General features: G+C 43.1%; 1 protein-coding gene across 1 annotated transcript; it reads right to left on the bottom strand.

Moving 5' to 3' along the window:
* Positions 1-3,773: 3,773 nt before the first annotated feature.
* Positions 3,774-5,077, bottom strand: LOC111078116. Its single transcript, XM_041595995.1, has 3 exons — positions 4,895-5,077; positions 4,069-4,783; positions 3,774-3,796 (listed from the first exon to the last, which is right to left on the bottom strand). Exons 1-3 carry the CDS (start codon positions 5,075-5,077, stop codon positions 3,774-3,776), a joined length of 921 nt encoding a protein of 306 aa, XP_041451929.1.
* Between the last annotated feature and the right edge of the window lie 18,601 nt (positions 5,078-23,678).

The following is a 23,678-nucleotide window of genomic DNA, read 5'->3' as shown; positions in this document are numbered from 1 at the left end:
ATCTAGAACATTCACAGAGGATCTCTCACTTATTGAGATAGCCAGTCTGATAGATCTACAGGCCAAGGAGTTCGACGACGTAGATTACGTGGCCCTGAAGGAAAAACTGAAGTCCTCCAGCTGTCAGATATCGGACGTACAGGTGAAAGATAGGTGCATCTATCGTCGAGCAGGGCACGCGGCGGACGAAAAATTATCGGACGACTCGTGCTGGAAGTTGTGGATACCCAAAGGATTGATTCCGGAATTATTAAAAAAGGCCCATGAAGATCCGTTAGCTTCACATTGCGGAATAGGCAAGATGCTGGAAAACTTAAGGCGTTATTACTATTGGCCCAATCTGGTGGTAGATGTTAGGTTAGGTTAGGTTGTCCCAGACGGCCCTCCCGGGGCCACGCATAGGCCAGTATGGCCCTTAGTTGTCCGGATTGATGCGTATGGACCTTCTGAGTGTTTTTACGCGGTTTCGAAATCCGTGAGGATCGAGGAGAATTTTGCAAAGGCAAGGAGTTCCGCTGGCGTCCTCTTGGATGCATCTTCCAGCGATGCCAGTACCGGGTTGCCAAGATGTTTGTTTCTTGCCCTTGAGAGAGCCGGGCATTGGCAGATTAGATGTTCCAGGGTTTCGATAGCCCCAGATTCATCGCATTTCCTGCACTTGTTACTGTTCGTGATGCCTAGTTTGACAGCATGTGCTGCAGCCAGGCAATGACCTGTGAGTATACCTATTAGCATCCTACAGTCCTTCCGTGGTAGGTGCAGTAGGTATTGGCTGAGTTTACCATTGCTCTCCTTGCACATGGTTTTCGCGATCTTGCAGTTGGTGGTTCTCATCCACCTGCTGCTGGCCTGTATGTGTGCCCTCCTCTCTAGGTCGCTTTGAAGCGCTCTGAGGGAGACAGGCACGTTCTCAGTCCTGTCGTTTGCCAGCCCGACGCCTTCCTTAGCCAGTACGTCTGCTGTCTCGTTGCCTTCGATGCCCTGGTGGCTGGGAACCCAATATATCCGCACTGACTTTGTCGTGCTTAGGAAATCTAGTGCCTCCCTGCTTGCCAGGAAATTTTTGGAACTGACCGCTGACGACTGCATGGATCTTATCGCCGCCTGGCTGTCCACGAACAGGTTGACCACATTATGTGGGCGTTCCATACATCGAGCAACCTCCGCCGCTTTCCGTATGGCAAATACTTCTGCCTGGAATATGCTGCATTGGTCCGGTAGCTTATAGGACAGCCTTATTTCAGGGTCTGTACAATATATGCCCGCACCTACTCCTCCCTCCATCTTGGAGCCATCCGTGTATATGTTTAGGTGTTCGTTCTGGTCCCAACTTCCTTTCCAGTCGTCGGGTTCCATGTGTATCGCTGTTTTGACGTCCAGGCACGTTCGGGGGATCATGTAGTCAGATATACTGATCCTGTCTCGGCCTATTGAACTGTGCCCGAATCCTTGCAGCGACATATTGCCTGATGCGACTAGGCGTTGTGCTGCCTTACCTGCAGTCAGTCTAGCGTGGATGTCTAGGGGGTCAATTCCGAGTATTGTTTCGAGTGCTTTTGTTGGGGTTGACCTCAGCGCCCCAGTAATGCAGAGCAGTGCCTGCCGCTGAGTTCTATCCATCAGCTTGTTGTAGGTTTTCTTTTCTGTAGCCTGCCACCACACTAAGACTCCATACAGCAGAGTCGGTCGCACTACCGAGATGTAGATCCAGTGCATTAGTGCAGGTGATAGTCCCCATGTGCTGCTAAGCATCTTCTTGGATGCATATAGCGCAATGGTGGCCTTCTTCACCCTTTCCAATACATTGGGTCTCCATGTCAGCTTGCTGTCCAAAACTATGCCGAGGTATTTGACTTGTGTTTTTGGGGTGAGCCTGGTTCTGTCAATTTTCGGGGGGATCCATGCCGGTACCTTGTACCTCTTGGTGAAGAGGATGAGGTCCGTCTTGTCCGCGTTGATACTGAGTCCTACTTTTCCCGCCCCCTCACATATCTCCCAGAGTGTTGATTCCATTATAGAGCTGAGGCTCGATGGGCATACTCCCGTAATAATTATGCTTATGTCGTCCGCATAAGCTGTTATTTTTGGGGCTCTCCTCTCGAATCTCTTTATCAGGTCGTCGACCACCAGATTCCAAAGGAGGGGCGAGAGGACCCCACCCTGAGGTGTGCCTCTGTGCGCCCCTTTCACCATGGAAGCGGTGCCCCACTCTGAGTACACCCGTCTACAACTTAGAAGGTTCTTTATCCAGAGGTTGATTGCGGGATGTGTGTTGATCGCTTCTAGGCGGTCCATTATCGCGCTCATATTCACGTTGTTGAATGCTCCGGATATGTCTACAAACACTCCTAGTGCATACTTCTTTTTTTGGAGGGCATTTTCGATGGTGGCTACTAGCGAATGCAGTGCCGTCTCTACCGATTTCCCTTTGGTATAGGCATGCTGGTTGGTTGACATCCGCCCACCTACATCATTTCTGATGTGTAGATCCAGCAGCTTTTCTAGTGTTTTGAGTAGAAAAGAGGTAAGGCTTATCGGTCTGTAGTCATTGGGGCTCATATGGCTGCACTTTCCTGCCTTTGGAAGGAAGACAATCCTCGAGGTCCTCCATTGAATAGGGATATAGCCCGTGCTCAGGCAAGCTGAGTATATTGCAGAGAGCCATGGGGTGATCACGTCTTTGGTCACCTGTAGCATGGCTGGGAATATACCGTCTAGTCCAGGTGCTTTCGTACCCACAAAGGAGTCTATAGCCCAGTGGATTCTCCTAGACGATATGAGATCTGTTGGGGGGTGCTGTTCCTCAGTTGCTAGGTCCTGATGCTCTGTAGCGTCAGAAACCTCGGTGCATCCTGGGAAGTGGGCTTCCATTAGTGCTGTTAGGGCATCTTCGCTGCCCTCAGTCCATTGTCCATCATTTCGTTTCAGCTGACTTTGTATGGCAGGTTGCTTTGATAGCAACTTCCGGAGTCTAACCGTTTCTGGGACTTTCTCGATATTGGAGCAGAAGTTCCTCCACGAGTTTCTTTGTGCCCTGCGTATTTCCTTCTTGTACTCCCTGAGTAGGGTTTTGTATTCCTCATCGATTATCTCCTCGTTCGCCTGTTTGGCGATTTTGAAGAATTCTTTGAGGTTATTTCTTTGAAGCGATAGGTCCCGGTTCCACCATAGTGGTCTGGTTCTCTTTTTCGTTCTCGAGGGTGAGCATGCTGCGTGGTATGCATCCAGTAGCTCCTTGGAGAGGGTCTCTAGGGACGATTCTATCTCTTCCGGGGATGTCACTGTGCCCGCACGATTCGCGAGCTTCGAGGTAACTGTCTTTTTAAACTTTTCCCAGTTTGTGTTCCGGGGGTTTCTATAGACAGTTATCTTCGGAGAGTGTTTAAATTCGCACTTAAACTGAATGTACTTGTGGTCTGAGAAGGATGGTCTTTCAAGGACTCTCCAGCCAGATACCAAAGTACAGTTCCCCATTACGAGTGTTAGATCTAGTACGTTGGACGAGGTGGGGCCTACGAAGGTGTGCTCCTCCCCCACGTTTGCTACATCTAGGTTAGTGGATAGTATAAAGTCTAGAAGTGACTCACCTCTTTCGTTGATATCGGGGCTTCCCCACACGCTATGGTGGGCATTGGCGTCCGTACCAACTATGAGTTTCTGGTCTTTCGGACTGGCTTCCGCCACCAGACTCCTTAGCTCTTCCGGTGGAGCTGGCCTGTCGTGTGCCATGTAGCAGGATGCTACCATAAGGCGCTTGTCCTCGCTTTCAAGCATCACCGCAGCCAGGTCTTCAGTGCTGTAATGAGACATAAGATAAGCATGGATGCCCTTTCGTACAAGTACGGCGGTGGTGGGTGGGTAGAAGAGATTGTAATTGGAGGACTTTAGTCCGGCCACAGCATTGCCGGAGGCAAGCCATGGCTCCTGGACCAAAGCAATGTCTTGCTCCAAGGCAATGAGGAGCTCCGCCGACGCGAGCTTGCTTTTATGCAAGTTGAGCTGCAGCACTCTCAATGTGCGAGGCTGGCTCAACTGCACTCGACGGGTTGACTATTATAGTCAGGTCACCGTCCTCGTCCTCTGCGGCATCAGAGTCGTCCAGCGCAAGATCCTGGGCGGCCTCTACGATGGACTCCAGACCTAAGTCCTTTTCCACCTCGACTTCCTGCAGGGTATGCGCGTCCTTGTCCTCGGGGTGGCGCTTTTTGAGACGTAGGTAGACACTGCCTACGCCCCATGCCATCTTCCCGAATCTCGGGTAGAGGATGTCCTCTGCCTCCTTGTTGATCTGGATGATCATGTGCTGGCCCCCCTCATTGGGTAATGGGCTACCAGCATGCAGGATTTTCCAGTCCGCCGTAGGCACCTCTGTATTCTGCCTCTGGAGAAGTTTCAGTGCTCGGTCTCCCTGGACTGCAATGGGGAAGAGCACCTTCGCCTTTGGGATGGAAGGGATCATCTCCCTGTCCACTACCTCAAGCTTGGCCCCCTCCCAAAGAGCTTCCAATTTGGGCACCACTTGCAACAGCCACTTCCTCGTCGGGTCATCATTACATTTGAGGATCTTCATCCCGTTCAGCCATCCCGCACCGTCAAAGGTGGGCATGGCAGCGTCCGGCGCTTCCTCCATTCGCGCGAAAAGGCAGTCTACCAGCTGGGCGTGGACCTGTTTCCACTGCGCCGCCGTCATCTTCCCATTTTCGTCGCTGCGGTCGATCAGGGCCACGATGAGGTGCCTCTTGGACACGTCGCTCACCTTGGCCTTCTGTTTGGGCTTCTTCGTCTTAGAAGGTTGAGGGATAACCACCTTGGGCCCGCGTTGCCGCTTGCCCGCCGGAGTGTCCTTGGCACTTTCGGTCGAGCGTTGCCTTTTGGTGGCCATCATTTCCTTAACCCTATTGGCGAATTCACCCTTCATCGCCTTCATCTGAGGCAGCTGCGCGTAGTGGAGACGCCCCTCTTCTACCTTTTGCTCAGCCCAGGCTAGTTTGGACTTCTCCTCTTGGGAGATGTCCTCTTTGCCTTGTAGCCGGCTTTGGATTTTGAGGGACGCCTTGTATTGGGCCTTAGCCTTCATCCCCTCTCTAGAACGCTTCGGCCCTTCCCTACGAAGGGAGCTGGTACCTGGTTCAGGCGAGCGGAGAAGGCTCTCTTCCTCCGTTCTGCTTATGCTGAGCACGCTCTCCAGGTCCGAGTCTGTTTCGACCACGGCACCCGTGCGGCTTAGCTTGCAGAGAGGCGTTTTGGTGGCAGTAGCTTTGAAACCAATATGACCTGCTCCCGCCATATCAGAGTTGTGACCACTGGCGACACGCAGAGAGGATTGCTCCTCCCCGTGCCCGCCGGTGGTAGCAGTCACGCTTTCCACCGACGTTTGGACTGACATCCCAGTCCCTGTTCGATCCTTGCTCCGGTCCATGTGGTTAATATTTATCGGGGGGACCACCCCCTAGCGTTTTATGCCTGTCCGCCAGGCACCTCCAGCCATGGCCATGGTTCAGTTCCCCCAATTTTTTTTATATCGGGAGACCTGGACCCGGCCTTAGCTAGACACTGCATTACCTCGGACAGAGCAAACGGCAATGCATTAACCCGATCCGGGGTAATGCAGTGCCCATTGCCCGGCCGGCACCCTCTGGGAGGGTTCAGCTGGAGGATTTTTGCCTGGCCGGTGGTAGATGTAAAGGAATATGTAAATAATTGTGATGTTTGCAAGGCAACCAAACATCCTAACAAAACCTTAAGGCCAGCTTTGGGGAAATCAGGCTCTTCCGAACGGGTCTTTCAGCGCTTGTACGTAGACTTTTTAGGCCCATATCCGCGAAGTAGTTCAGGGAATATCGGACTTTTTATAGTAGTCGACCATGCATCTAAATTTCCATTTTTGAAGCCAGTGCGGAAGTTTACAGCCGACGCCATAATCCCTTTTCTGAAGCAGGAAATTTTCCACTGCAATGGGATACCTGAAACGCTAGTGTCGGATAATGGGGTCCAGTTTAAGTCAATAGTGTTCAATGCTTTGCTGGAAAAATATAATGTCAATCACATGTATACAGCATTATATGCTCCCCAGGCCAATGCGTCCGAACGAGTAAATCGTTCAGTACTAGCGGCCATCAAGGCTTATATACACCCAAACCAAAAGAACTGGGATGAGAGACTCAGCAGCATCTGTTGTGCGCTACGCTCAAGTCTGCACTCAGCCATCAGGACCACCCCCTATAGGATGTTATTTGGACAGCACATGATAACCGATGGGAAGAGTTATCGAGTATTGAGGGAATTGGAATTACTAGAGGATAGGACGGTTCAGTTCAGCAAGGACGATTCCCTAGATCTCATCCGTCAGTCAGCCCGAAGCTCGATGCAAATGCAACACCAGCGTAACGAGCGAGCATATAACCTGCGCAGCAGAGAGGTGTCGTTTTACCCGGGACAAGAAGTGTTTAGGCGTAATTTCCAGCAGAGCAACTTTGTAAAGGGCTTTAGTGCCAAACTGGCGCCAGTGTTTGTGAAGGCAAGAATTAGACGTAAACTGGGGTCCGCTTATTATGAAGTCGAGGATCTACAAGGCCACCTCATTGGTAAATACTATGCCAAAGACCTGAAGCAGTGACGGATGTCTGACAAGCCTGGATCTCCCTTGAGTGAATTCTCTTCCCCGCAAGTGGGATCTTAGTGGGGGGGAAATTGTAGTGTGGCTTGTCTGGACGGCCTAAAAGTATGTTTAGGGAATGGGATGGGCTGTGCAAACTGAAGGCGGACTTCTCTCACGGACCTTTGAGTGAAAGGCATGGACAGGGGAGGTAATTTCCCCAAAGTGGATCGGGTCGGAGAGAGTCTGGAATGGAGTTTCGATCGCGGCTTGAACGAGAGAATGAGGCAGGGGCAGTTCCCGAGGAGTATTGAGACAGTTTAGAAGTGCGCGCTCGAACAAAATTTAAGCTAGTGAAAGCAAAGAAAAGGGCGAAATTTTCATCATCAGGCAGAGCGCGCCCAAGCAGAAGCCAAAACTGCAGTTCTCAGACAACAACAGCGTCAGCGCGCCCAAGCAGAAGCCAAAACTGCAGCTATCAGCCAACAACAGCGTCAGCGCGCCCAAGCATAAGCCAAAACTGCAGCTCCAATCCAACAACAGCGTCAGCGCGCCATCCACAGCGTCTGCGTGCCAACCACAGCGTCGGCGCACCAGCAACAGTGGCAACGCACCAACAACAGCGTCGGCGCACCAACAACAGCGTCCGCGCACCAACAATAGCATCAGCCGTAACAGAGCAGGCGAACGCCGTAACGGCCCTTTAGTGTAGTGTAGTTAGTTCAGCGCCTTCCGCGCAAGCGATCTTAAATTTAAATTAAAGGGAGGGGAAAGTAAAGCGGGAAGGAGTATAGGCGTCAGGCAATGCTGTAGAGCGATCCAGCTATTCCCTCTCCCATCTAATTCCCTTATTCCCGCTCATACCTAATTCCTTCATTCCCTCATCCACCTTACCAACAACTCCCGCCAAGCTAAGCATATCGTAGCTTGGAATTATATCGCGAAAGCGAGAGAGCAAGACGCTGCATCGGTGCGGATGAGAGTAGGTGCAGAGAGAGCGAGGTAGCGCTCTCTTCGAGGTATTCGCTTTAATTTCGTTACAGCCGACGTCGAAGCACTTCTACGTTGGAGAGGAATGAAGTGGGCATATAACTGCCACTAAAAGGTACCTGTTGTAATTTTCAGCCCTCTCATGCCCTATATCCGGCCTATGCCGTTCAATGCCTCATAATATCTTTTCCTTACCACTCCCTCTCCCACATAGCTTAAGCAGCTGATCCAGCAGCTTGCGCTTGTAGCCCATTACAGCGGGTTAACATTTAACATTCACAGTTTGCCTTTTACATTTTTTTTCTATGCTCGCTCATCGTTAACATTACATTATAACATAACATCAACGTTACATTTACATTTAAGTTTTAGATATTCTTTAGCGTCGTCTTTATAATGTTTTGTGGGGTCCCTAATGTTAGGTTTTTATGTTAATTAAATCAATAATGATTATGATGTGTTAATGTTTTCAATGGGGAGCCATGCGTCGATTAATGTCGGGAGGGCGAAGCGCAAGCAGAACATCCGCTGCGAAGATGTGCGCCACTGTGAACTTGTCCGTCTTTGAGATGTGTGGTAGTGTACTATGTTTTGTGGATAGGGTCTTGTAGCACGTGAACAATAATTGTACCTTTAATGTCAGCGAGAAAGGTATCGGCTCGAATTTTTATACCCCAACCCTTCTCTACCGAATTTGGAAGCCGGAACCAGCACGTGCTTTCGGGTCCGATCCAAGGCATACTACAAGGCAGCAGAGTGAGCTACGACCAGTAGCAGGGGCAGACGATCCAGCGAAAAGACGAAAACAAACGGTGAATCTCACGAAAGCAGAGATACCGAGAGAGCAACTTAAGAAGATGCAGATGCAGGCGAAGTCCAGAGAGAGTGAGAGAAAGAGAGCTTGAACTTATGCTCCCCAGAGCGTGTGTTTATGGGCGATGCAGCGGATGAACGCGCAGAGAGCAATGATCCAAACCGGAATGGATAAACGCACTCACAAATTGCTTACGCAAGTCTGTTTCACGTTCAGAATATAAAGTTTATATTAACTCAATTGTTAAATAGCGAAACACAGATAATTATCCGATTATAACACCACTCGACAAAATCGAACATTTTTTTTCCTCAAGGATCCAAACCGACTTTTTCTGATAGATATGGGGATTTAAAATTTTTTAAAGAATTATGGTTTTTTTCTATGGCAGAACTTTTTTTTGAAGAATTTTTGAAAACTGGTATTTTTTTTAAAGCTTTTTTCAGAGGTAGCGCTTGTTTTTTTCACATAGCTCTAGTATCTTACGTCTGGTTGTAAAGAACTTTGCTATTTTGAAAAGATAATTAAAACAGCTAGAAGTTAAGCCCAAACACTTTGTGATTTCAGCTTACCGTCTGGGAAATATAAAGCATTGAAATGCAAAAATGATGATTTTTGTGCGGTTTCTTTTTACGAAATTTTGACTTTAAAAACGAAAAAAAATTATATCTTGTGTCCTCTATTTTTTTGTGTATATGTGCGTTAATTTAGCGTCTTTTAAGGTACCGCTCATTAAAATCTATGGAGAGACTTTGGAGCTAAAATTCGTTAACAAAACCTAAAAAATGAAAAAAAATGAACAAAAAATACCTTTTGGAAGGTTGCGAGCTCATTTTTGAGAGATTTTTGTGAGATATTTTTTTTTTATTTTTGACTTTTAAAACTCAGGAAAAGTGGAAAAAAAATTATATCCTGTGTCCTTCTTATATTTATATTTATATAAATATATTTATATATTTATATATTATTATATTATATTTTTCTGTAGAGGTGCATTACTTAGGCGTCGCACAGTGTCACATGTTTTCCGAAAACTCGTTGCAAAATGTAGGATATCGCGTTGTTGAAACAAAACTTTTGTTACACTTCAATTGGGAATTGGTTAAGCTATTCAAAACCAGAATTTTATAACATAGACAAATATTTTAAGATTTATAATCGTTGCTCAAAGTTTGACCATTTTTCTGTTTTTAAAAAAATGAAAAATCAATATATTCCTTGTTTCAAATTCTTACTAGCTAACAATTAACAAACACATTCATATGGTATAAATGCGTAAATTTTAGATTAGCCAAGCCACGCCCCCTTGCTAAATACATGTATGCATATGCATTTAATTAAATATTTTCATAGTTAACGAAGCAATTTTCCCTGTTTTCAAATGGGGCAACCATTTCAGAGGAAAATACTATTTTTAAGTCCGGAACGGCTTTCATCCGGGAAGCTAACAGCAAGTTGAACAAATTATCGTTTTGTCGCTTTTCTTATGAACTATAGGTGTTAGCCATTTGCTGGGAAAGCTTTTCTTTCGCAGTTTCTAAAAACGCTTCGATTACATCTCCATCAAAAACCTAAAAAAATCGATTTTTCAATATTTTTTCTTGACGAAAGTAGAAATTACAAATTTATTTTAAGTATTGCAAATATATGTATTAGATTTTAAATGTATACCTAGCCGGGTTCAAAAGTTATTAATTTGGCAGCGTGTTTTGAGAAAACGAGCCACTGTGCGTCGTTTGAAGTATTGTTTATTAAAATCAATGGAGAAACGGATGAGCTGATATTTTGATGTTTTCCAACATTTTTACAGTTTCTGCAACTTTGGCCATTCAAAAAAATGGGCAAACGGAGGTGTCGGGCGACATCTTAGACCGCTACGAGTCTGATGCGAGCGACCTAGCCAGGGGTGTTTGTCGCATCGATTTCGGGAAGAACACGGAGTTTGAGAGCAATGCCGACGACACAATGGTGGGGGCGAGTCTGAGGAATGTCTCTGACACTCCTGCAGATAAACCACTGTAAGGCAGCATGCGCTGCCCTACTGCTCCACATAGGCAAAGGTGGAGCCGACATAGTCCTCATTCAGGAGCACTCGAATAATCGGAAACAGGCTCTCAGGTCTGAGAACTCAAGACTATACGTAGCTGATACCTCTTACCACCTGGGCAGTATTATCCCCCTGAGTACCCCCCGGGAAAGATATCTCACGGGAGACCACGACCGATCTGGTCAAAATTGACCGACGCCTGCAATGACGCGCTCGACCAATCCTACCGCCCTAGTAAAACTAAAACTCCGGAAGAAACCTGAATGGTGGGCTTCGAAACTGGGGGAACTCAGGAAAGCCTCCCGGAATCTCTTAAACAGAGCCGAAGCTCTAAATGTTGATCAGAACTAATCCGATTACAAGGTCAGTATGGCAACCTATAACAAGGAACCTAGGAAAGCCAAACGCTTTTAACAACAATGCCAAGTATCTTGGCCTGATCATCGACAAAAAGATCGGGGTAAAGAAGACCGTAGTGGCCCTCTACACCTGCAGAAAAACCATCGGTTTTAGCCGAGTTCAACGCATGGCAGAGATATGCATGACGGGTAGACTACGCACTACCTCTAGCGAAGCCTTCGATACCATGCTGTACCTTCTCCCTGTAAAACTCATGGGGAAAAAGGTGGCAGCACTTTCCGCTCTCAGAATGAGAGAATCCAAAATTTGGAAAACATCCACGTTTGGACACTCGGGAATCTTGACGAGACTCCCCTAACTACAGGAGGGGACAGATTAATGTATACTGAGTGATCACCTCTCGACGCCTTTCTAGGTATCAATCCCACTCAAGACGACTGGGAGAGGGGCGAACCTGGACCTGCAAATTTAGTCCACATATACACTGATGGTTCAAAGTTAGACGGCCGTGTGGGTGGAGGCTCTAACGACCTCAACATCAGTCATTGTTTCAATCACCTGGATCACAGTTGTGTGTTCCAAGTGGAGGTTGTAGCAACAAACGAGGCTATCTCCATCGTCTCCAAACTTTCTTTAGACGGGCACTGTGTGCGTTTTCCCTGACAGCCAAGCAGTTCTCAGGGCACTTGGTTTAATATCGTCGAACTCGGCGACTGTTAACGACTGCTCCAGGTCTATAAATGAGACGCATATCATTTAGATCTCTCCGTAATATGGGTCCCCGGACCCCGGACACATCGACGGGAATGATGCTACCGACGAACTAGCCAGGCAGGGCACTACCATACCTCTCCTACCGGAGAAGAATAAAATAGCAATGCGTTTGGCTACGTGTAGGCTAATGAGGAAGCTTTTGAGCTAATTGCCGACTGGCGATGGCAACTAACCATCACCTTAAAACTTCCAGAATGATCTGGCCAAGTCGATAGAAAAAACGATCGGAAGGGCTCTACAAACTCAGCAGAGTACAGTGCTCCGACGTTATCCGAGACATCACGGGACACTGGCACACATGCTGCCAGACTGTCAATCCCTCACAACGACTTCTGTAGAAGATTTAGGGATGAAGAAGAGGAGGAGTCGGTCCCCCACCTCTTCTGTCACTGCCCGGCCCTGGGTTCATTCAAGCCCTCAAACCGCAACAAATTGCTCACCACGGTTTAGGCTATGAGAAGGGGTATACGCCCATGCGGCATCACAACGGTCCTATAGTAGGTCCAAGTTAGCTGGGGAGAGGTTCTCTCTCTGCAACTACAGCCTTAACCTAACCTAACCTAGTATGGCAAAGTTCATAACAACCAGATGCAAGATACTAATGTGAAAAAAATAAGCCTCTGAAAAAGCATACCATTTTTTAAGTTATAAAAAAAAAAAATCTTCCATAGACAAAAAAATTCTCACTATGTATTTTATTTTGTATGCCGCCAGGTGGAATTGCATGTTTCTCGGGGTATTATTCTTCGATAGTTGCGTTTTTAGTGCTACTCTTTATCTTATTGACATATTCTAATTCATTTTTAATTATATTCAAAAGTAGAGCTCCTTCCGATTACACTAGTCAACACGATTTTTCCTCAAGGAACAAAACGAACTTTTGCTTAAAGATTTGGGGCTTAGAAATGGTTTGATGATATATTTTTTTTTTCTATGGCAGAACTTTTTTTTGAAGAATTTTGGAAAACTGGTATTTTTTTATAAGCTTTTTTCAGAGGTAGCGCTTGTTTTTTTCACATAGCTCTAGTATGTAAAGAACTTTGCTATTTTGAAAAGATACTTAAAACCGCTAGAAGTTAAGCCGAAACACTTTGTGATTTCAGCTTACCGTCTGGGAAATATAAAGCATTGAAATGCAAAAATGATGATTTTTGTGCGGTATTTTTTACGAAATTTTGACTTTAAAAACTCAGGAAAAGTTGAAAAAAAATTATATCCTGTGTCCTCTATTTTTTTATGTATAGGTGCATTAATTTGGCGTCGTTCAAGGTATCGCTCATTAAAATCTATGGAGAGACTTTTGAGCTAAAATTCGTTAACCAAACCTAAAAAATTAAAAAAATTAACAAAAAATACCTTTTCGATGGTTGCGGGCCTAACTGCCAATTGGGAACAAAGCAAACGAAAAAGGGTTGTACATTTGGTACCTGATCGCGATCCCAATTCCCAATGGGCAGTTGAGCTCGCAACCTTCCAAAAGGTATTTTTTGTTCATTTTTTTTTTTCATTTTTTAGGTTTTGTTAACGAATTTTAGCTCCAAAGTCTCTCGCTAAAAAAGACGCTAAATTAACGCACATATACATAAAAAAATAGAGGACACAAGATATAATTTTTTTTCGACTTTTCCTGAGTTTTAAAAGTCAAAATTTAGTAAAAAATACCGCACAAAAATCATCATTTTTGCATTTCAATGCTTTATATTTCCCAGACGGTAAGCTGTAATCACAATGTGTTTGGGCTTAACTTCTAGCTGTTTTAATTATCTTTTCAAAATAGCAAAGTTCTTACAACCAGACGTAAGATACTAGAACTATGTGAAAAAAACAAGCGCTACCTCTGAAAAAAGCTTAACAAAAAAATACCAGACCTCAAAAATTCTTCAAAAAAAAGTTCTGCCATAGAAAAAAAACAATAATTCTTTAGAAAAATTTAAATCCCCATATCTATCAGAAAAAGTCGGTTTGCATCCTTGAGGAAAAAAAAGTTCGATTTTGTCGAGTAGTGTAATTTTAAAACAGACTTAAACGAAACATAATAGTTTATAAAGATTTTAAAAATATTGACTATGCCTTGTTAAGTGCTGACTTGAATACATGTGACTGGGACTCTAAATATAACAATCCTAATATGGACTCACAATTGACTTTCCTCTAAAATAATATAATATACCTATACAATATATCAATACCTCTAGTGGCAAAAACTGATAAACCTCGTGGCAATCCCTGATTCAACACGCAAATTAGAATATTAATAAAAAAAACGCGACACTTCACTTCAAAATGGAAGCGGACAAAACTAGCCAGCATGCTGGAAGGAGGTGAAGGTGATAAAATTAAACAAATCAGAGAAACGTAAATATTTGTTTAACAAATTCATTAAGGCAACATCAAACAAGCAGACATGGTCCTAAATTAAGCAGCTGGGTATTGGTGAATCCAACAATGAACGCATCTGTGTCGTTGATCCTGATGTACTCAATGAACAATTTTAGGACTGAAAAGTACCTGAAGTGACTAAAACTGTCTATGTTGAGCACTTGCACCAAAATCTATATAGAAACTATGATGATGTAAACCGGTTTTGTGATAATGGTACCTGTGATAATAGTTTCAGTTTTTCATGTGTAACAGAGTCAGATGTTCTCGAATCAATGTTAAAAATTATGTCAAATGCCATATAATGCCATATGATGATATAAATCCAAAATTTATAAAAATTGTATTGCCAAAAATACTGCCATTCATAACCATACAACACAGCACTGACTCAATATATATTTCCTGATTCTTGGAAAGTAGCAAAAATTCGTGTGGGAAGAAGCTGTACAACAGCAATAATAAACGTAGTGGAAGGTATCAGAGATAAGGTAGACAATGACAATGTAAAGTTTTTGACTCTTTAAGACTATAGTAAAGCTTTTGACACGGTTAACCACGAAATTCTTTGTTTTAAACTAAGTCACCTATGTAATTTTTCGCGTGGAGCAAGAAATCTGATCTTCTCTTATTTGAGTAATCGGAGGCAGACTGTGTCCATTAATAACAATACTCGACAAAATTGAACTTTTGATTTAGGCTGTGAACCAAAATGACTTTTTCTGATAGATTTCGGGATTTAAAAAATTTTGTAGTACTTTATTTTTTTATGGTGTCATTTTTTTTAAAGAGTTTTTAAAATCAGGTTTTTTTTCACGGTTTTGTTCAGAGGTAATGGTTGCATAGAACTTTGCAGTTCTGACCGTGTCTCGACTCCTACTACATAAACTTAATATATAGAATCCCTTGGCTCTAAAAGGAGCTTAACTCCGAAAACAAAAACGCATACCTTGTACACAAACCGGAATGGAAAAAACTAACTTTTGTCAATTGCTCCGAAAGATAGTATGCGCGGGGCCTTGAGATAGTATTCGACCCGCACTATTCTTTACCCACCCTTCCATGATTTCCGATATGTGATAATTTTTCGGAAATCCCTTTAAGTTTTCACCTTTCATCTCATTATGTCCCCATGTCACCAGGAAATAATTAGCTTAATTGTCCATATTCATTTCAATCCAATTTCAAGTTATATTTATAAACTTAGGAAAAAACATCCTAACACAAAAAAATCAAAATATAGGCATAACAAGGTATAAACCAAATCATATTAGGGCATTGAGGAAATGATTTATCCCGAAACACATGTAAAACCAAAGATTTAGTTTAGGCCGCAATCAAAATTCAATTAAAACTTTTTCTTTGTTGGCTAGTGCAAATGTAATGCATTAGAAGAATGCAAATAATTCGGTAAACAAACCAAAACGAATAACGGAACTACCGACTAAACCTAACAGAAATCTCTGATTAAATATATTTACGCAGGCAGAGCGGCAGCCGAATATCGTACGCGCATGCCCGTTTGGCTTACGAGAATAACCGCACAAAAGGGAAATGGAAAATTATTTCTTTTTCTTTGCTCACTTACGGCTTACAGTGGTCCCTCGCTGAAAGGCGCCTTTAGCTTGAGATTTTCTGTGGAAGCTGTGAAAAATTGTTTTGATTGACCCATGTCGGGTGGTTATTCAAAGGGGGTATATACACAAATATATACAATATATACAAATTTTTTTTTCTTTTTAACCAAAAACAAAAAGTAAAATTTTGAAAATTAAAGGCAGCGGTACTTTGGAGGGTTTACTGTACTTAAGCTTAGGAGAAGGAACCAAAAACGGTATAAAGGCAAGAAAAAAAGTAGAGAAAGATTTAGAAAAATTACACTATGCTGCCCTAAATTTAATACTGCATCCGCAGCGGCTCCATCTGAACTAGGTGAGGGGGTGGGGGCTAATTCCAGCAGCTGGCTCGGTGCAGCGACGGCAACGCGTGGCGGATGCGCAGAGGTTACGGCCGGTGCAGGTTATGTAACCTCTCTTGGAAAATTCGGTTGTTTCCAATCGGGGTGGAACTTTAACTGGCCCGCACCAAGGTACAGCGGCCTGGGAATAGATAGCGGCTTGACCTGGTGTGGGTGCATAGACTGATGCGGGACGATCTGGCAATCGCGGCCAAGGCACTAAGGCGAAAAAAAACGAAAACTCGATGAGCTTACTACAACTCCTACTTTTCCCTAAACCTACCGGGCTTTAAACCCACCGTTCTTGGCAGTTTTCGAACCGGGGAGGATCGTTGGTCGGTGTGTGAGGCGTGGCGGTAGGCGTGGCAGCAGCGTGGCGGCCGCAAAGCCAAGGGAGTTTTCTTCAAACTCTCGGCACTTATTTTGCTGGTTTCTAAGCTTCACGCACAGCACAGCACAGCACAACACAGCACTTTTTCTCACCCCGGCTTCTCTTCGATGCTCTGATTTGCACTGACTCAAGCTTAGCTCAGCTGTTCTAAGTCTAGAGCTTGCACGCACCCACCCCAAACTATGCTACAAACATAATTTGCCTTAGTAGGAAAAGCAAGCTTATGGAATGCGAGAAATTGGAGCAACCTAGCAATAAGCTTTTATTTTTTTTTTTGCTCAACGGCGACCGTTACATCTGTGATAATGGTACCTGTGATAATAGTTTTAGTTTTTCATGTGTAACAGAGTCAGATGTTCTCGAATCAATGTTAAAAATTATGTCAAATGCCATATAATGCCATATGATGATATAAATCCAAAATTTATAAAAATTGTATTGCCAAAAATACTGCCATTCATAGCCATACAACACAGCACTGACTCAATATATATTTCCTGATTCTTGGAAAGTAGCAAAAATACTACCAATTCCAAAATCTGGCAACAAATACAGGCCAATTTATATATTGCCTTTTTTATCAAAATCAATCACGGCTTTGTTCAGAGGTAATGGTTGCATAGAACTTTGCAGTTCTGACCGTGTCTCGACTCCTACTACATAAACTTAATATATAGAATCCCTTGGCTCTAAAAGGAGCTTAACTCCGAAAACAAAAACGCATACCTTGTACACAAACCGGAATGGAAAAAACTAACTTTTGTCAATTGCTCCGAAGATATAGTATGCGCGAGGCCTTGAGATAGTATTCGACCCGCACTATTCTTTACCCACCCTTCCATGATTTCCGATATGTGAAATTTTTTCGGAAATCCCTTTAAGTTTTCACCTTTCATCTCATTATGTCCCCATGTCACCAGGAAATAATTAGCTTAATTGTCCATATTCATTTCAATCCAATTTCAAGTTATATTTATAAACTTAGGAAAAAACATCCTAACACAAAAAAATCAAAATATAGGCATAACAAGGTATAAACCAAATCATATTAGGGCATTGAGGAAATGATTTATCCCGAAACACATGTAAAACCAAAGATTTAGTTTAGGCCGCAATCAAAATTCAATTAAAACTTTTTCTTTGTTGGCTAGTGCAAATGTAATGCATTAGAAGAATGCAAATAATTCGGTAAACAAACCAAAACGAATAACGGAACTACCGACTAAACCTAACAGAAATCTCTGATTAAATATATTTACGCAGGCAGAGCGGCAGCCGAATATCGTACGCGCATGCCCGTTTGGCTTACGAGAATAACCGCACAAAAGGGAAATGGAAAATTATTTCTTTTTCTTTGCTCACTTACGGCTTACAGTGGTCCCTTGCTGAAAGGCGCCTTTAGCTGAGATTTTCTGTGGAAGCTGTGAAAAATTGTTTTGATTGACCCATGTCGGGTGGTTATTCAAAGGGGGTATATACACAAATATATACAATATATACAAATTTTTTTTTCTTTTTAACCAAAAACAAAAAGTAAAATTTTGAAAATTAAAGGCAGCGGTACTTTGGAGGGTTTACTGTACTTAAGCTTAGGAGAAGGAACCAAAAACGGTATAAAGGCAAGAAAAAAAGTAGAGAAAGATTTAGAAAAATTACACTATGCTGCCCTAAATTTAATACTGCATCCGCAGCGGCTCCATCTGAACTAGGTGAGGGGGTGGGGGCTAATTCCAGCAGCTGGCTCGGTGCAGCGACGGCAACGCGTGGCGGATGCGCAGAGGTTACGGCCGGTGCAGGTTATGTAACCTCTCTTGGAAAATTCGGTTGTTTCCAATCGGGGTGGAACTTTAACTGGCCCGCACCAAGGTACAGCGGCCTGGGAATAGATAGCGGCTTGACCTGGTGTGGGTGCATAGACTGATGCGGGACGATCTGGCAATCGCGGCCAAGGCACTAAGGCGAAAAAAAACGAAAACTCGATGAGCTTACTACAACTCCTACTTTTCCCTAAACCTACCGGGCTTTAAACCCACCGTTCTTGGCAGTTTTCGAACCGGGGAGGATCGTTGGTCGGTGTGTGAGGCGTGGCGGTAGGCGTGGCAGCAGCGTGGCGGCCGCAAAGCCAAGGGAGTTTTCTTCAAACTCTCGGCACTTATTTTGCTGGTTTCTAAGCTTCACGCACAGCACAGCACAGCACAACACAGCACAGAATTTAAAGTTTGAAAAATTTTCTCGTTTACTTCGGACAGTTATGTAACAGTACTTGTTCGGACACGTGGCAAAAATTATATCAAAGTTTTTTTTTTTTGGAACGTTTTGAACTCTTGAACGGACCCACAGCTTAGAATTTTCAAAAGAGAACGACCTGGCCTTTTGATCTGTTTAAATACGATCTAAAGATCTAAACGGAAAGGGCGAAAGCTTCTCTTCGATGCTCTGATTTGCACTGACTCAAGCTTAGCTCAGCTGTTCTAAGTCTAGAGCTTGCACGCACCCACCCCAAACTATGCTACAAACATAATTTGCCTTAGTAGGAAAAGCAAGCTTATGGAATGCGAGAAATTGGAGCAACCTAGCAATAAGCTTTTATTTTTTTTTTGCTCAACGGCGACCGTTACATCTGTGATAATGGTACCTGTGATAATAGTTTTAGTTTTTCATGTGTAACAGAGTCAGATGTTCTCGAATCAATGTTAAAAATTATGTCAAATGCCATATAATGCCATATGATGATATAAATCCAAAATTTATAAAAATTGTATTGCCAAAAATACTGCCATTCATAGCCATACAACACAGCACTGACTCAATATATATTTCCTGATTCTTGGAAAGTAGCAAAAATACTACGAATTTCTATATTACCTTTTTTATCAAAAGTGTTAGAACAACTAAATCTGGTTTTTTTTTCACGGTTTTGTTCAGAGGTAATGGTTGCATAGAACTTTGCAGTTCTGACCGTGTCTCGACTCCTACTACATAAACTTAATATATAGAATCCCTTGGCTCTAAAAGGAGCTTAACTCCGAAAACAAAAACGCATACCTTGTACACAAACCGGAATGGAAAAAACTAACTTTTGTCAATTGCTCCGAAAGATAGTATGCGCGAGGCCTTGAGATAGTATTCGACCCGCACTATTCTTTACCCACCCTTCCATGATTTCCGATATGTGATAATTTTTCCGGAAATCCCTTTAAGTTTTCACCTTTCATCTCATTATGTCTCCATGTCACCAGGAAATAATTAGCTTAATTGTCCATATTCATTTCAATCCAATTTCAAGTTATATTTATAAACTTAGGAAAAAACATCCTAACACAAAAAAATCAAAATATAGGCATAACAAGGTATAAACCAAATCATATTAGGGCATTGAGGAAATGATTTATCCCGAAACACATGTAAAACCAAAGATTTAGTTTAGGCCGCAATCAAAATTCAATTAAAACTTTTTCTTTGTTGGCTAGTGCAAATGTAATGCATTAGAAGAATGCAAATAATTCGGTAAACAAACCAAAACGAATAACGGAACTACCGACTAAACCTAACAGAAATCTCTGATTAAATATATTTACGCAGGCAGAGCGGCAGCCGAATATCGTACGCGCATGCCCGTTTGGCTTACGAGAATAACCGCACAAAAGGGAAATGGAAAATTATTTCTTTTTCTTTGCTCACTTACGGCTTACAGTGGTCCCTCGCTGAAAGGCGCCTTTAGCTGAGATTTTCTGTGGAAGCTGTGAAAAATTGTTTTGATTGACCCATGTCGGGTGGTTATTCAAAGGGGGTATATACACAAATATATACAATATATACAAATTTTTTTTTCTTTTTAACCAAAAACAAAAAGTAAAATTTTGAAAATTAAAGGCAGCGGTACTTTGGAGGGTTTACTGTACTTAAGCTTAGGAGAAGGAACCAAAAACGGTATAAAGGCAAGAAAAAAAGTAGAGAAAGATTTAGAAAAATTACACTATGCTGCCCTAAATTTAATACTGCATCCGCAGCGGCTCCATCTGAACTAGGTGAGGGGGTGGGGGCTAATTCCAGCAGCTGGCTCGGTGCAGCGACGGCAACGCGTGGCGGATGCGCAGAGGTTACGGCCGGTGCAGGTTATGTAACCTCTCTTGGAAAATTCGGTTGTTTCCAATCGGGGTGGAACTTTAACTGGCCCGCACCAAGGTACAGCGGCCTGGGAATAGATAGCGGCTTGACCTGGTGTGGGTGCATAGACTGATGCGGGACGATCTGGCAATCGCGGCCAAGGCACTAAGGCGAAAAAAAACGAAAACTCGATGAGCTTACTACAACTCCTACTTTTCCCTAAACCTACCGGGCTTTAAACCCACCGTTCTTGGCAGTTTTCGAACCGGGGAGGATCGTTGGTCGGTGTGTGAGGCGTGGCGGTAGGCGTGGCAGCAGCGTGGCGGCCGCAAAGCCAAGGGAGTTTTCTTCAAACTCTCGGCACTTATTTTGCTGGTTTCTAAGCTTCACGCACAGCACAGCACAGCACAACACAGCACAGAATTTAAAGTTTGAAAAATTTTCTCGTTTACTTCGGACAGTTATGTAACAGTACTTGTTCGGACACGTGGCAAAAATTATATCAAAGTTTTTTTTTTTTGGAACGTTTTGAACTCTTGAACGGACCCACAGCTTAGAATTTTCAAAAGAGAACGACCTGGCCTTTTGATCTGTTTAAATACGATCTAAAGATCTAAACGGAAAGGGCGAAAGCTTCTCTTCGATGCTCTGATTTGCACTGACTCAAGCTTAGCTCAGCTGTTCTAAGTCTAGAGCTTGCACGCACCCACCCCAAACTATGCTACAAACATAATTTGCCTTAGTAGGAAAAGCAAGCTTATGGAATGCGAGAAATTGGAGCAACCTAGCAATAAGCTTTTATTTTTTTTTTTGCTCAACGGCGACCGTTACATCTGTGATAATGGTACCTGTGATAATAGTTTTAGTTTTTCATGTGTAACAGAGTCAGATGTTCTCGAATCAATGTTAAAAATTATGTCAAATGCCATATAATGCCATATGATGATATAAATCCAAAATTTATAAAAATTGTATTGCCAAAAATACTGCCATTCATAGCCATACAACACAGCACTGACTCAATATATATTTCCTGATTCTTGGAAAGTAGCAAAAATACTACGAATTTCTATATTACCTTTTTTATCAAAAGTGTTAGAACAACTAAATCTGGTTTTTTTTTCACGGTTTTGTTCAGAGGTAATGGTTGCATAGAACTTTGCAGTTCTGACCGTGTCTCGACTCCTACTACATAAACTTAATATATAGAATCCCTTGGCTCTAAAAGGAGCTTAACTCCGAAAACAAAAACGCATACCTTGTACACAAACCGGAATGGAAAAAACTAACTTTTGTCAATTGCTCCGAAAGATAGTATGCGCGAGGCCTTGAGATAGTATTCGACCCGCACTATTCTTTACCCACCCTTCCATGATTTCCGATATGTGATAATTTTTCGGAAATCCCTTTAAGTTTTCACCTTTCATCTCATTATGTCTCCATGTCACCAGGAAATAATTAGCTTAATTGTCCATATTCATTTCAATCCAATTTCAAGTTATATTTATAAACTTAGGAAAAAACATCCTAACACAAAAAAATCAAAATATAGGCATAACAAGGTATAAACCAAATCATATTAGGGCATTGAGGAAATGATTTATCCCGAAACACATGTAAAACCAAAGATTTAGTTTAGGCCGCAATCAAAATTCAATTAAAACTTTTTCTTTGTTGGCTAGTGCAAATAATTCGGTAAACAAACCAAAACGAATAACGGAACTACCGACTAAACCTAACAGAAATCTCTGATTAAATATATTTACGCAGGCAGAGCGGCAGCCGAATATCGTACGCGCATGCCCGTTTGGCTTACGAGAATAACCGCACAAAAGGGAAATGGAAAATTATTTCTTTTTCTTTGCTCACTTACGGCTTACAGTGGTCCCTCGCTGAAAGGCGCCTTTAGCTGAGATTTTCTGTGGAAGCTGTGAAAAATTGTTTTGATTGACCCATGTCGGGTGGTTATTCAAAGGGGGTATATACACAAATATATACAATATATACAAATTTTTTTTTCTTTTTAACCAAAAACAAAAAGTAAAATTTTGAAAATTAAAGGCAGCGGTACTTTGGAGGGTTTACTGTACTTAAGCTTAGGAGAAGGAACCAAAAACGGTATAAAGGCAAGAAAAAAAAGTAGAGAAAGATTTAGAAAAATTACACTATGCTGCCCTAAATTTAATACTGCATCCGCAGCGGCTCCATCTGAACTAGGTGAGGGGGTGGGGGCTAATTCCAGCAGCTGGCTCGGTGCAGCGACGGCAACGCGTGGCGGATGCGCAGAGGTTACGGCCGGTGCAGGTTATGTAACCTCTCTTGGAAAATTCGGTTGTTTCCAATCGGGGTGGAACTTTAACTGGCCCGCACCAAGGTACAGCGGCCTGGGAATAGATAGCGGCTTGACCTGGTGTGGGTGCATAGACTGATGCGGGACGATCTGGCAATCGCGGCCAAGGCACTAAGGCGAAAAAAAACGAAAACTCGATGAGCTTACTACAACTCCTACTTTTCCCTAAACCTACCGGGCTTTAAACCCACCGTTCTTGGCAGTTTTCGAACCGGGGAGGATCGTTGGTCGGTGTGTGAGGCGTGGCGGTAGGCGTGGCAGCAGCGTGGCGGCCGCAAAGCCAAGGGAGTTTTCTTCAAACTCTCGGCACTTATTTTGCTGGTTTCTAAGCTTCACGCACAGCACAGCACAGCACAACACAGCTTCTCTGCTTCTCTTCGATGCTCTGATTTGCACTGACTCAAGCTTAGCTCAGCTGTTCTAAGTCTAGAGCTTGCACGCACCCACCCCAAACTATGCTACAAACATAATTTGCCTTAGTAGGAAAAGCAAGCTTATGGAATGCGAGAAATTGGAGCAACCTAGCAATAAGCTTTTATTTTTTTTTTTGCTCAACGGCGACCGTTACATCTGTGATAATGGTACCTGTGATAATAGTTTTAGTTTTTCATGTGTAACAGAGTCAGATGTTCTCGAATCAATGTTAAAAATTATGTCAAATGCCATATAATGCCATATGATGATATAAATCTAAAATTTATAAAAATTGTATTGCCAAAAATACTGCCATTCATAACCATACAACACAGCACTGACTCAATATATATTTCCTGATTCTTGGAAAGTAGCAAAAATACTACCAATTCCAAAATCTGGCAACGAATACAGGCCAATTTCTATATTACCTTTTTTATCAAAAGTGTTAGAACGACTAAATCTGGTCAGATGCAAAATTACTTGGCAGCTAATAAACT

Source organism: Drosophila obscura, unplaced genomic scaffold, assembly GCF_018151105.1.
Source record: "Drosophila obscura isolate BZ-5 IFL unplaced genomic scaffold, ASM1815110v1 contig_139, whole genome shotgun sequence".
In the NCBI taxonomy this organism is placed as follows: Eukaryota; Metazoa; Arthropoda; class Insecta; order Diptera; family Drosophilidae; genus Drosophila; species Drosophila obscura.
The sequence above is the reverse complement of the archived record's forward strand: the minus strand, read 5'-3'. Positions and strand labels throughout refer to the sequence as shown.